At 38.0% G+C, this 14,288-nt stretch overlaps 1 protein-coding gene across 2 annotated transcripts; it reads left to right on the forward strand.

Moving 5' to 3' along the window:
- Positions 1-5,838: 5,838 nt before the first annotated feature.
- LOC122024756 (regulator of nonsense transcripts 1 homolog) lies at positions 5,839-8,671 on the forward strand. 2 transcript variants are annotated; one of them, XM_042583444.1, is made up of 4 exons: positions 5,839-7,412; positions 7,486-7,617; positions 7,756-7,788; positions 8,327-8,671. In XM_042583444.1, exons 2-4 carry the CDS (start codon positions 7,537-7,539, stop codon positions 8,522-8,524), a joined length of 312 nt encoding a protein of 103 aa, XP_042439378.1. In that variant the 5' UTR covers positions 5,839-7,412; positions 7,486-7,536; the 3' UTR covers positions 8,525-8,671. The 2 variants fall into 2 exon arrangements, with proteins under 2 accessions (XP_042439378.1, XP_042439377.1); XM_042583443.1 differs by lacking the exons at positions 7,756-7,788; positions 8,327-8,671 and having other exon boundaries at positions 5,839-6,500; positions 7,167-7,412; positions 7,486-7,530.
- Positions 8,672-14,288: the final 5,617 nt, after the last annotated feature.

A 14,288-nucleotide genomic window follows, 5' to 3' on the forward strand; every position in this document is an offset into this window, starting at 1 on the left:
CTTTTGTCAGATTAGCTGCATGGTAAGTGGTCAGAGCAATAACAATGGAGATTCTTTAATCGGCTTTTAGGATCAAATATTGTTCAAAGAGTCTTTGTTATTGGTTTGATTCAAAATAAATTAAGATTAAATCAATCTAAACATTTTTTTTTTTACCAATTTAAAGTTCTTTTTTCTGTTCAGGTTGGTCTAGAAAATCAAACTAGTTGCATCAGGTGTGGCATTTAACTCGTTAAAGAGGCAAATATAGGGCATGCTCATGACAAGATGCAAATTATAGTTGTTGGTACAATATTTCATGGGTCAGACTGATCAGGTGGACTTAGCTTGAGTCGGCTCAAGCATAAGTTGATGTTTGATTTCAATGTTTGACAATATGAAAGGTAGAAGTCAAGTAGGTCAAGGATGACCGGATACTTAACTGGGAAGTTCTAACCGGAGGTTAGGTAAGTGAGAAGTCAAGTATGTCAAGGTTGGCCGGATACTTGACTGAAAAGTCCTAATTGGAGATTAGGCAAGGAAAGTAAAGTCCAATAGGAAGGTTGGCAGAAGTGGAAAATTCAAGTGAGTCAGTGTTAACCAAACACTTGGTGGTGAAAGTCTTAGTGAATGAAGCCAGACAGCATAAAAATCCTGGTGAGTAAAGCCAGGTGAAAGTCCTAGTGAGTAAAGTTAGGCAGATGAAAATCCTAGTGAGTGAAGCTAGGTGAAAGTCCTAGTGAATGAAGTTAGGCAGAAAGAAGTCTAGGTGAATGAAGCCAGACAATGGAAATCTAGATGGGTTAAGGGTGACCGGACATCTGGTGGAAGGAAGTCCAAATGGGTCATAGAGGACCGGACGCTTGGCACGAGATGGTAAGTCCAAGTGGATCAAGGTTGACCGGAGACTTGGCATGAGGAGAAAAGTCCAAGTGGGTCAAAGAATTGACCGGACACTTGGTGAAGAAGTTCCAACAGGTCAAGGTTGATCGGATGCTAGACATGAGGAGTTCTAACAGGTCACAGTTGATCGGATGTTGGATTTGAAAACCCTAGACTTGAGTTAGGCAAGTTAAGGTTGGTCAATTTGATAAAGTGATCAAATTTGACCGAGCTCAATTGATTAGCCGATCGATTGGGAGTGGTTGTCGCAAGCACAGAATGGTCCTTAAAAAGATTTTCCTCCCCAATTCTACACACGATTTCTCTGCTACTCAATGTCGATTCTTGAAGCTTCTTGGGGGATAAGTGTTGCCGCACTTCCAAGAGTCAAGATGCGATCTGCATGAACAAGATCAAGCAAGAAGAGGTTTTGTAGGATTGAAAAGAATTTAGATATCTCCACACTGATATGATATTGTCCACTTTGAGCCTAAGCCCTTATGGTTTTGCTCTTGGGTTCTACCCAAAAGGCCTCATGCCAATGAACATATCTTTTTCTTATAAACCCATGATCTTTCCCATGTGTTTTCAATGTGGGACTATATTTGTAACCTTGCAACCCCAACAATCCAAACATGTGGCAACACCTCATGCACTAGCCACTTGATATTTGGAAGAGAGAAGTCTAGCCAGGACTAGATGACTAGCAATGGTAAGTTCTAACCAAAGGATAGGTAGGTGAGAAGTTTATTGAGTGACTAATCTTAATTAAATGGCGGCAAAAGGCGATTTGCTCGCCTCAAGCACCTTCGCCAACCCGTCCTAGGACTAACACAAAGGAAGTAAATCACGAGTGGCTACAAGCCTTGGAATACAGATTGGCACATGAGGGAGGCAATTACCTCGACTATGCTAAGATTCGAACCCCAGACCTCATAGTGGCAACACCTCATGCGCTAGCCACTAGACCATCCCAAGGGGACGACTAGTCCTAACTAGAAGTTAGGCAAGGAGAAGTCCTAATGAGTAAAGCTAGGCTCTAGTGAGTGAAGCTAGGTAATGGAAGTCCTGGTCAGTAAAGTCAGACTCTAGTGAGTGAAGTTAGGTAATGGAAGTCCTGGTGAGTGAAGTCGGGTCATAGTGAGTGAATCTAGGTAATGGAAGTCCTCATGAGTGAAGTCGGGTCATAGTGAGTGAAGTTAGGTGGTGGAAGTCTTGGTGAGTGAAGCCAGGTAATGGAAGTCCTAGTGAGTGAAGTTAGGCAACCATAGGGAGAGGTAATCTTAGGTAATGAGAAGTCTTGGAGAAGTAAACTTTAAGCATGTATGACCAGCTGGTTTCTGGTCGACTGGATCAACGAATTATTAATAATGCTAATACGATTTTCCTTTATCATTTTATATCTATTGTGCTAACTAAGTGTTCCAGGCAAGTCTTAGTAGATCAACTTGGTTAGATACTAAGCAAGGTCAGAAAAAGTCCAAACAGATCTGATGGACTAGATGTTTGACAGATAAGTGGATGTAAATCACTGGAGGAGAGTAATTCAGTGAGGACGCATCTTGATTAAGATGACAGTAGATATCGTCCTAATTTAGCTCTATTTAGAAAATATAAATTGAGATCCTGATTAAAATATGAAGATTTCATAAAGTTTTTTAAGCATGAATTTTCTGCACCATATGATTGTGAATCTAGATATGTAACTTGATAGTTTATGTAAATTTGGATGTTGTATTTTGATAGAATTCCAATATTATGCTTCTGTATTTTGACTTCATTGTTCATCAGTTAAGAACTTCTGGACTAATTTTTAAGTCACATCTTTTTATGATCTTTTTAGTTTCAGTTACTTTGCAAATTATGTGATTTAGGACTTGTCTATTTATGTCTTTTATCATTTAGTTTAATTTTTTTGTTTGAGTTTGTCTGTTTAATTTTTATTATTATTATTTTAAATCAGATTCGTACGGGCGGTTCCAACCTATTAATCCAGGAATTAAAGCCCATTAAGTTCATGTTTAAATTTAAATCAGTATTTTTGGCGGGCTTAGCTAGAAAAATTGTGAACCTGGTAATCAACCTCTGCTCTATCCTTAGTGCAACAGTAAATAACTTGCGTAGTTAATCAGACATCCATGCATGGTTCGATTCCTAATTGCAGTTTAATTGATCATTTTCAAAATTAATCGATTCAAAGAATTAAATATCTGACTAATAAAAATAAAGAACTATTTCTGATTAGATTTCTAGAATTTGTAAGAGCATAAATTTAAGGAAAAAATATCCTTAACCTTTTCTATTTTCTATCTAGTATTATTTTATCTCATCCTGTATTTGAATGTCCTTGACCAAAGTTAAATGTGAAAAATATTTTAAAAGAGAACTATGCCCTTATATTTTTGATATTTTTTAATAATATTAAAAGAAAAAAATATTTTGAATTGATATGGAGAATAATTACATATCTTTGGGTCGATTTTTTAATTATTGATTAGTTGGATCGATGATGTACACAGAGAAAAATATATATATAAAAGGATAAAAAAATATAGAATCATCTAATGACGATGTCCTTCGTCACTCGCTCGGATCTATGGTGATGCTGATTTGTCGTGCGTCCGCTCTCAGTGTTCTGCAAAGTAAAACTTGTCAACTGAGGGTTGACATTGTTGGTGTTACCTTCTTTGATGGTCAAGTTAATGATGAACTGAGATGTGAGGTTCACGTGCATGCATGAAAAACCAAAAGAGCTCGAAGAAGATGAAGAAGACGAAGACAATTTGTCTTCGCGTAAGAAAAAAAATTATACATTCACATATTTTCGCGGAACCTTGTATAATTGTGAACAAGAGCGGATCTAAAATTTTAAATTTAAGGGGAAGTAAAGAAAAGAATTATTATACATTGTATTCGAAGGCTATGTAGCCAGAGTTACGAAAATATACATTTTAAACTATTTAATTTTATTTTATTTATATAATTAGGTATTAATTTTTATATTGTCTGAGATTACATATAATTTATTAATTTTAATTAGCAAATCAGTAGTTACCCACATAATGAAAATATCAATTAGAATTTTGAATTGTCTAGAATTAGTTTAGATATCAATAAAGGATACATAAGTGGATGTAAATTATCAATAAATTCAATTTTATTTTTTTCTCTTACGATTATTAAAAAATATATATTAAAAAGACAAGGACATAATTATCTTTTATAATTTTTTTTACTTTGGTCAAAAAGGATTAAATGTTATTTTTAAAATATAGGAGAGGCAAAATACTAATGGATAGAAATTAAAGGGGGTTAAAGGTATTTTTCCCTAAATTTAACTACTTTTTTGATTATATATTATTTATAATAATTCGTTTAAAATATGCAAGTTGATGAATGATTCCATTGAAATACTTAATACTGGTTACTCGTTGTGGAGGAAAATTGATAATCAAATTTTAAGCAGGTAAACCTTTTCAAAATCAACGAGGCCGGAATTAAAAATTTTATATGTAACACAAGTATTAAGCTAAATTAACTGATTGTTGTACATAAGAGTATTACATATTTTGGCGCTTAATTTGTAAAATTTCTTTCAAATTATGTTCCTAGCTTCAAGTTTTCCTGCCCTATATTTCTAGAAATTCCTATTTAATTTTTAGTTTTATGTGAATATTAGTTTTTGTTTTTGTCCCTCATTTATCTGATAAAATATCAGATTAGCTATATTGTAAGTGGTCAGAGCATTAACCGTGGAGATTAAAAAAACTTTTAGGATCAAATATTGTTAAGAGACTTTGTTATTGGTTTGATTGAAAATAAATTAAGATTAAATCAATCTAAACATGCTTTTTCTTTACCAATTTAAAGTTCGTATTTCAGTTCAGGTTGGTATATAAAATCAAACTAGTTGCGTCGGGTGTGGCATTTAACTTGTTAAAGAGGCAAATATTGGGCATGCTCATGACAAGATGCAAGTTACCGTTGCATATCAGAGAAAAAGAACTAAAAGAGATTATAAAATAGAGTTTATATTAAAAAATGTATTAATTTACAACAAAATGAGAGTTAACTGATGCAGTTTATCATACAATATTAATGAATGTCTTATTATAAGACAAATATAAAAATTAAAACAAAACGGCATATGATCACGATGGCAAAAGTTTACTGGTCATGTAATGGAGTTAAGAAACCTAAAAGTTATTTGATTAAAACAATGATTAATTAATTTGACTTAATTGAAATTTTTTACTAGTCCTGATGCACAGAAGTTCAATATCTTTTGATTATGCGTCCCATTTGAAAAAAAAATTTCTATAAATGTATCGTAATTAGAAATCAAACCATAAATATTTAGATGATAACTGGACGCTCTTCTACTACATCATAACCCAGGAGTTAATTGACTACTAAGAATCTTGAATTGGGATAGGATCCTTTGGTTCGTAAAGGCTGGATTAATCCTTGGTCCTACATTGATGGGGGATAATGGCCCCCACCTGTTAACAGGTGGGGGATTATTATCTTTCACCAATCTTTTTATTTTGGTCCAAGAATAAATTAAGATAAGGAGATCAGAGGATCCGACCCCTTTGAATTAACTATCAATGCTTTGAAATTTAAGAAATAAATCGTTCTTTAAAAAATAAAAAATAAAAATAGATGCGTAGTGAAAAAGTATCCGGCTGATAAATAGAAATAGGGGCATTTTGACAATTGCAAAAACTACGAGGCTGCTCAAGAAACATATATTAAATAATAAAATTTATTAACATAACATCGAATTATTATTATTGAAATGGTTATTAATGTTATTGTTGTGCTTTACTCCATGATAAACCTAAACCATGTTGGTAATTCGTGCACTTTCTAAATTTAATAATAATTTAAAAAAATTATATAATTAAGATAAAATTTTAAGACCTAAATTGCAAGGCTTCTGTCTCACGGATGCCGAATTGATTACAGGTGGCAGATTCCATATAATATAATAATGGAGTAAGAAATCAATTTTCGCAAGAAAAAAAAAACACAAACCTCTACGACGGCCGGTCGCCCTGATTTACCTCCTGTTATCTACGTAACCTGGGACGGGGCTAGCTATGGCGGCGCAGTCGGCCAACAACCTCTACGAGACGGCTTTGCAGCCGGACACCGGCGGTCACGCGTACACTTTCCTCGAGTTCAACACCCAGGACGATTTCGTCGACTACATGGATTTCCAGGATCTCTCGCAGCCCTCCCGATCCCCCGCTGGGCCCCATCCCCAGCCACCGCCCGAGCCCGCGCCGGACTCCTCAGCATCCGATCATCTTTCTCCCGAGCCCACCTCGTCGCCTTCCTCATCGACTCCCCTCGGCGGTCCTTCCTCGTCCTCCATGGCCATGGGGGCCGCTGGCGGGCAGGCGGCTGCCGCGGCGGTTGATACCCTGACTGCCGGGATGAACGAGCTCAACTTCGAGGAGAGTGGGGATGAAAGTTACGAGTCTGGCGAGAGTGATTTTACGGAGCACGCGTGCGAGTATTGTGGGGTGGAGGATCCGGAGTGTGTCGTCAGGTGCAACATTTCGACGTGCTGGAAGTGGTTTTGTCGGTTGCAGGGGAACACAGGGGGTTCTCATATCGTGAATCATCTGGTATTTCAACATGCTAAGCACATCGCATAACTGAAAAACATCATAAAAGTTATTAAACGATTTTCTATATATTTTGCCCTCTTTATATATTTTTATTCTCAACTCCCTCAAATGATACTCAATTTAACCATTTACTTAATATTTTTATTTTTTGTTGGAAAACATAAGAGCCCATTATGGATACTTGTTCACTCCCTCTTTTAATAATATTCTTCCTTATGTTGGAAACATATATTATACGGTTCTGTCAGAAAAATTTAAGTTTACCCTCAAGTTAGCAAAATTTGGGAGAAAGATAAGTTTTTTTTTACCATCGTTAATCCTTCTGTTCATTCATCTATTTCAATTTTCATCTGCCACATTCTGAAGTTTGATTACTAGACTAGCCTGATAAGTGAAGTATAATTCACTAGCCATCTTGGTATCATATACTGCTCTATGCTACAAATCATTGGGCTACATTTAAAGGTGGTATTTACATTTTTAATACAACATTTAAGCATATGTTAGAGTATCTTGTTGATTTATACAACTTCCATTTGGTTGATGGTTAAGAAACTGCAATTATTTATTTTGTTAGAGCTGCCGTTGTTGAGTGGGATGCCATTACAGAATATTGCATTTCTGGTTCATGTGTGTTTTTTTTTTTATATTAATTGATTTTAGGTGCAAGCAAATCACACGGAAGTTTGGCTCCCCGACGACAGTCCACGAGGAGAGACTATTGAATGCTTTAATTGTGGTTGCCAGAATGTTTTTCTTCTTGGATTTATTTCTTCTGCAACAGGAAGTGTTATCGTTCTCTGCAAAATACCTTGTTTGAATGTCTATGTATTAAGGGGCATGAATTGTGATCTTAGTTAATGGCGTCCACTCATTGATGATGGATGTTTCTTACCATGGCTTGTTAAGGTTTGGAACTTTCACTAACATTTTGTAGCTGTTCTGCATGTCCACATATCACTTACTCTGGTTTCTTTTACAGGTACCTTCAGAACAGGAACAACATAGAGCATGGCAAATAAGTGAACAGCAAATGAACAAACTTGAAGAGTTATGGAAGAATGATGAACCACAACCTGTTTCATTGAAGTATGAAGATAGAGATAAATACCAGGTTACTTTCTGTGCTGACGTTGATTCTTTTATGAGGTTTCTTGGCTTAGTCTGTTTTTAGGGCCTCTACTAATCAGTAGGGGGGTTTATTGCATATACTTTTCTTATGTGAATTTTTTTTTGTTCTTTTGTTTTGCAGTTCAAAGCAATCCTTGATTTTGACTCTGATGAGGTATGTGTAGTTTCATTCTTGCCTTTATTTGTGCTGTTTAAATTGTTTGATTAAATCAAATGAATTGAACTTCTTCCATTGAACACACATGCGATAAGTGATTATAATAAGGAATTTTTATTCGTGACCTTGCCATTTTTATTGCACAATCTTAATATTCAGGCCAATTTAACTTAGGTTAGAAGAATGAATATATTATATGTCTATTTTTCTATGCACATAACCATGCCCAATAATAAGGTATATGTAATTAATATATGTATGTCATGGTTTTACTTTTAGTTGTTTCTCATGATCATCCTTTAGCGGTGTTAGTTCCAAGTTTTAATTGCTTTTCCAATCTTTAACAATATGTTCGCTTATATTTTGTACACTGAGATGTCGGCCTTGATAAAAGGGGTGTAGCCTACTTTGTCATTCCTGAGGTTCTCTCAGCTTTATTTTATATTTTTATTGATATCATTTGTTTTGATTGTTATTTACTTTGTTTTTCTCTGTAGTTGATCCTTAAACTGAATCTTTGATAACGTTATCACAGGAAGATAATGAACTCAGCTTGCCATTTGCTTTTAGAACTCGCCACAAGAAGGATGATCATGCAGATAATCCACATAACAAGGATGGCAAAGGGCTTGGAACATCTGATAATTATGGTGGTAGTAATGACGATTACATGGGAGATAGTGATGAAGGCTATGACTATGGAGATGATGACTGCTTACGAGGATATCTTTGATTTTGCATGATGGAGGCAGCACCAATCAAACCTTTATCCCACTTTCATCTATACTTAAATGAAATTATATCATATTTTATTTTTGCTCGAGTCTTCTTGCATGATGGGGAGTTTGAGAAAGATTATATCTGATTATTTTTCTAAGAAACTGTTTACCTTTCTTGGATTTTCAATCTTTTAAGAAATTGTGCTGTTCTTGAATTTCAACTCATTCATAGTCAATTCAAGGTTCTTTGTACCCAATTAACCTCAAGGTTTCTTAACTCGGTTACATTACTAGTAAACTTGTCATCGTGATCATATGCCGTTTTGTTTTAGAGTAAGGCATTCATTAATATTGTATGATAAATTGCGTCAGTTAGGTCTCAATTTATTGTAAATTAATGCATTCCTTAAAATAGTTAAAATAGTAGGAGTACCTTGTTGTCAACTTAGTTGCAGTCCATTGGTTTTTGAATTCTATTTTGTAATCTTTTCTTTTTATCTGATGTGCAACAGGAACTTGCATTGTGTTATGAGCATGTCCTTTATTTGCCTCTCTACTGGTTTGAATTTGGAAATCAATATGAACAAAAATAATTATAGTAAAAGATTACTCTAGATGTTTTTTATAAGATAAATTATAGAAAATTTATAACTGACCACCAAGTTAGAACATAAACAAAAATAAAAACTTTAAATTGGTAAAGAAAAAGCATGATAATCCTGATATCTTGATATTACGATCCAATTAATCTAAAGGTGATTATCCTGACCCTATAAAAATTTCTCACCAACCAAGTAAATTCAAAAATACAAACAACTCCTCATGCCGTTGTCAGTGCACCATAATTGAAATTCAAATCATAAATATTGGTAAATTACTTGAACACCTTTCGTTGCACCGTAACCCGATAAGAATACCTCTTATACAAGAGCTCATATCCAAAGTAAAAAAAATTAAGTAAGAAACTCATCGTAAATTATGCAATTTAGAAACAACTACTTCAATGTCAGAGTTCAACAGAGAACTAAGCCCAAACGGCAGCATTCAATCTGTAAAATCAAGCCTCAAATGACATGCTTTCATTGAATACTTGACAATTTTCTTTGAACTTATGCTTAGAGTAAATGGACTCCAACGACTTCAATAGAGCATTAATGCAAGTCAAAATATTTCTATTATAAAACTTCATAATTCTATCCTTATTTGTAAAGTCACTTATCAAACTGGTTGTCTCAAATATCAAGAATACAAATCACCAACTAGTGTAAAGAGCAGTTGTGCTATTTTGTCCATTTATTAATCTATATTTTACTGTAAAACCAGTAATACTAGACCATTTATAATGAATAATGCATATCGCCAATCTATACCGAAAATACAAATATAAAAATTCATTGTCCATGCAAATAATAAGCTTACTTAGGGCGGTAAACAAGCCGAGTCGAATCGAGTTTTAGGATGTTCAAATTGATAAGGTAATCAAGCCGAGTCGAACCAAACTTAAAGTGAACCAAGCTTTTGAAATGAGCATTCAATCTTGGTTTGGTTTATTTTTTATGAGCTTGAATTTGTTTGAAGTTTGACTTGAACTTGGTTCGTTTAGATGTTATCAAGGTCTCAATTCAAGCATGACTTGAGCTTGGTTCGAGCTTGGCTCGAGCTTGATTCGTTTAGATGTTATCAAGCTCTCAATTTAAGTTTGTTTGAAATTTTTAGTTGTTTGATTGATTATTGAGCTTGATAATTTAAATTTATATATTTATTTTATTTTATTTTATTATTTATTTAGCATATTGAAAAGAGTTTTATTAATGAATATATTTCATGAACATTGTTCGTGAACGTTCACGAACATTGTTCATGAATGTTATTCACAAACATGTTCACGAACGTTAACGAGCTGAACACGTATGTGTTCAAGCTTGTTTGTTTAGCTTAATGAGCTGTTTAAACTTGTTTGTTTAATTAATTTTATATATATTGAACGAACATAAACCAGCTCTTAACAAGCCGAACACCAAATTTATTCATGAACGCTTTGTTCATTTACCACCCTAAGTTTGCCATGAAGAGGCAGATAAACATCCTTAAGGGCTAGAAAAATGTTTGCAAAGATTAAAAAAAATATTTTCACGAACGATATCGATAGTAAACAAATTGAGCGCTCAGACAAATTGGATTGGATGCTCAGTTACAATCCAATTGTACTCTTGTACAAAGAGAAATAAATTAAGAAATTTTATTCTTAACAAAAAGAACCTACCTTAGAGCCATTTTCTTTCCCGTCATCTCAGACAAGATCTCCCATGTATGACATGGTAATGCTGCATAAAACTCTGAGATGATAGAAACCAATTCTATGATTTAAAAAAAAATGATTACTCTCATTTTTAAGTGCTCCTCCATTGCTTGCTGTAATACTTTGTGAAAGAGAAGTAAATTATGATATTAAATGACCTCTTAGGTAGGAGAAACTTATTCCCTAATGAAATGAATCACATGAGATTCAAATTTACTCATGTGATATAAATATATCATCCAAATATCAACTCAGTTACGTTGAATGATAAAAACCAATTCTAATATGGCAAAAGGTGATGTGGTCACCTTAGGTGGCCCAGTATCATCAATCCTACTATAAGATATAGATAAGTAAATATGACAAACCATCACTACCTAAGTATCAACCCCCTGGGTCCTGGGATGATAGAAACTAATTCTATAGGGGTGAGTTATATAGGGTGCAAGGATTTATGCCCTGCTTGTTCAGTACCCCTCAACCTCAAGTGACAAATCTTTATTTACTTGCCACCTCAACTATGCTCGTGGTCAATAGACAAAATCAATTCTAAAAAAAAGATAGAACCAAGTAACATCGAATCTGGGATCAATAAAAATCAATTCTCTAATGGCAAAGGTGAGGTACTCACCCCCAACGCCCCTGCCAGCTCGCTCCAACACAATAAAAACTAGCTTCCATGCAAAGGTGTCAAAGAAATGGAATTTTTGTTCCCATGTACTACTACAAGATCCACATCTTTTGAAGATACATTAGCATCAAGCTCCATATCAACAATTCTAGCAGTGTGTTCATCAATTAAACATTGTAAAGAATCCATAGATGGTATAGACAGATGATCAAATTTGCACTGGGTGATGGCCCTGGACCTAGAATTTAGGTGGCCCTCAAAATTTTTTTTTAGTATTATATGTCATAGACATGTAGTTGGGGTCTTGGATAGTTGGACCCAAATTCATATTTCAAAACTTTTTGACATTGCCTTTTTCTTTTACCCTTTTAGGTTATAATTTGCAAAGCGTAGCAAACAAATAGAAAATTGAGGATTTGCGGCTGAGCTAAACAAACAATAAGAGCTATGGCCTGTGGAACAGAGAAGAAAGACTCAAAAACATAGGTCTTCTCTTTTTTCTATTTGAAGCTCTCTCTTGCATCTCTTTTTTTCTCTGACTGATGTGCATCTGCTACTAGGACTTGCGTCCCCTTTTCTTTTTCTTCTGCTCACTTCAAGTCTTCAACAACTCTTGTTTTTTGTTATTGCCTTATTAATTTCTTTCCCTTATCTTTTGTATTCACAAAAATGATAAATAGTAGCTTATTTTTTTTATTCGTGTACTACATGTTAATCCCTTAACCCATAAAATCCAATCTTTAATCTCTATTGATCCGGATATAGTTTAGGACATGAGGGGAATTAAGGAGAGGGAAAGGGGGTATTTTTGTCATTTTGGAGGATAAGGCTTTAAGGGTTTTTAGTTCTTATAAGCACTGTTCACTGAAAAAGGCAGGGGGGGCGGCTGGGAGCAGCCGCCGCCAACCTGAGCAGGGACGGGGGCAGCTTCTCCCCCTCTCGCTCCTTGCCGGCGCCGGTCGCCACTCTTTTCCTCTCCTCCTCGTGACGCCGACCGCAACCCTCCTCCTTCTTTCTCCTCACAACACCGCCAGGCATTCCTGGTGCCGCCCCTTGTTTCTTCCCCTCTCCCTCTCTCCTCAGCCGTTGATTCAGTCGTCTTCTCCTTCGGTCTCCAGGTGGACGGCGACGAGGAGCACCACCACCGCTATCACCAGCACGCGTCAGTGCCGCCAGTGCACGCCACCGCCCCCGACGGGCACTGCTTTCGCCTCCGGCGACTACAGCCGCCGCTTCCTGCGGCCACCATCAGCACACGCCGCTATCACCACCGCGCGCCGCCGCCCCTGACGGGCACCACCTCAGCCTCTTGAGGCCACCGCCACCACCATCGCAGCTGCCTCCAGGGGCTGTCATCATTGCCGACAGCGGCTGCCACCGCCTCCGCCGACCCCAGCGCCCGATGCCACCTCCAGCCACCGACTACACCTCCTGCAACCACCGCAGTCGTCCCCAGCGGGCGCCACCATCGTCACCCTCCAAGCAGCTGCCGTCCAAGGGCTCAGGTATCGTACTATGCCTATATTCCGGCCTGCGAGCCGAGAGTGTGTTCGGCCTTCGTGTCGCTATTGTATCCCGACCCGCGAGCCGAGGGAGTGTTTGGCCTTCGTGCCGTTGTTGTATGCCGACTTGCGAGCCGAGGCTGTAGTCGGACCATGCGTCGCCTTGCGGATCCATATCGCGCCCGGCTTCGAGCCACCGGAGCCACCTACTCGCCTGGTGGACATTTATCTACTATTCAGGGCCACGACGACTCGATCAACTCACCCACCTATCCGAGGGCGCCCCCGGGGCCAGGGTACGTTCTCATACTCGTCACTTATTTTATTGATTTATTTTATGCGGCTACTTATATATCCGTGGGACCCGCCTTAAGCATCGAGGTACCAGAGACCGGGGCAAGCTGGTCGCTGGCTACCGGAGGACTTCTGATGGCTTGGTCAACGCGGAAGACATCACACCACCGGGTCATGGGGATGCGGTCAACTTTCCAAACATGTCACACCGGCAGGTCCATCTTCTCAGCTTCTCGATAGGAACAAATTTGGCGATGTCTGTGGAAACGCACCTGATCTGGAATGTGAAGGTGGACGACGTCGAAAAATTCTACCATCCTCAAGACCGTGGTAGGTTTCGACGAATATGTCGTTCTCCTCACTCCACGGGTATTCGAGAGTCAAGGAACTGAGTCAGATCCCCTGCTAGTCGGCAGGTCAGTTTTTACGTTATCTTTTCTCTTTTAGTTATATGATCTGCCCTAGTTCCTTGATATCTGAGCCACAAGCTCGATGTCGAAAACCCCGTGCCGATCGGTCGGGCGTATATTATCCGAGCCACAGGCTCAATGTCGAAGACCCCGCGCCGATTGGCCGGGCGTATATTGTCCGAGCCACGGGCTCGATGTTGAAGATCTCGCGCCGATTGGCCGGACGTATATTATCTGAGCCACGGGCTCGATGTCGAAGACCCCGCACCGATCGGCCGGGCGTATATTATCCGAGCCACAGGCTCGATGTCGAAGATCCCGCGCCGATCGGTCAAGCGTATATTATCCGAGCCACGGGCTCGATGTCGAAGACCCCGCGCCGATCGGCTGGGGGTATATTATCCGAGCCACGGGCTCAATGTCGAACGCCAATCGGCCGGGCGTATATTATCCGAGCCAGGGGCTCGATGTCGAAGACCCCGTGCCGATCGGCCGGACGTATGTTATCCGAGCCACGGGCTTGATGTCGAAGACCTTGCGCCGATCAGGTGGGCGTATATTATTCGAGCCACGGGCTCGATGTTGAAGACCCCGGGCCGATCGGTCGGGCATATATTATCCGAGACATAGGCTCGATGTCGA

Source organism: Zingiber officinale, chromosome 9B (genome assembly GCF_018446385.1).
Source record: "Zingiber officinale cultivar Zhangliang chromosome 9B, Zo_v1.1, whole genome shotgun sequence".
Classification (NCBI taxonomy): Eukaryota; Viridiplantae; Streptophyta; class Magnoliopsida; order Zingiberales; family Zingiberaceae; genus Zingiber; species Zingiber officinale.

Excerpts from the sequence above, each read along its gene's own strand:
- LOC122024756 (XM_042583443.1), top strand. The coding sequence starts at position 5,967 with ATGGCGGCGCAGTCGGCCAACAACCTCTACGAGACGGCTTTGCAGCCG. Across the intron at positions 6,501-7,166 it reads CTCATATCGTGAATCATCTG|GTGCAAGCAAATCACACGGA; the intron begins GTATTTCAACAT and ends AATTGATTTTAG.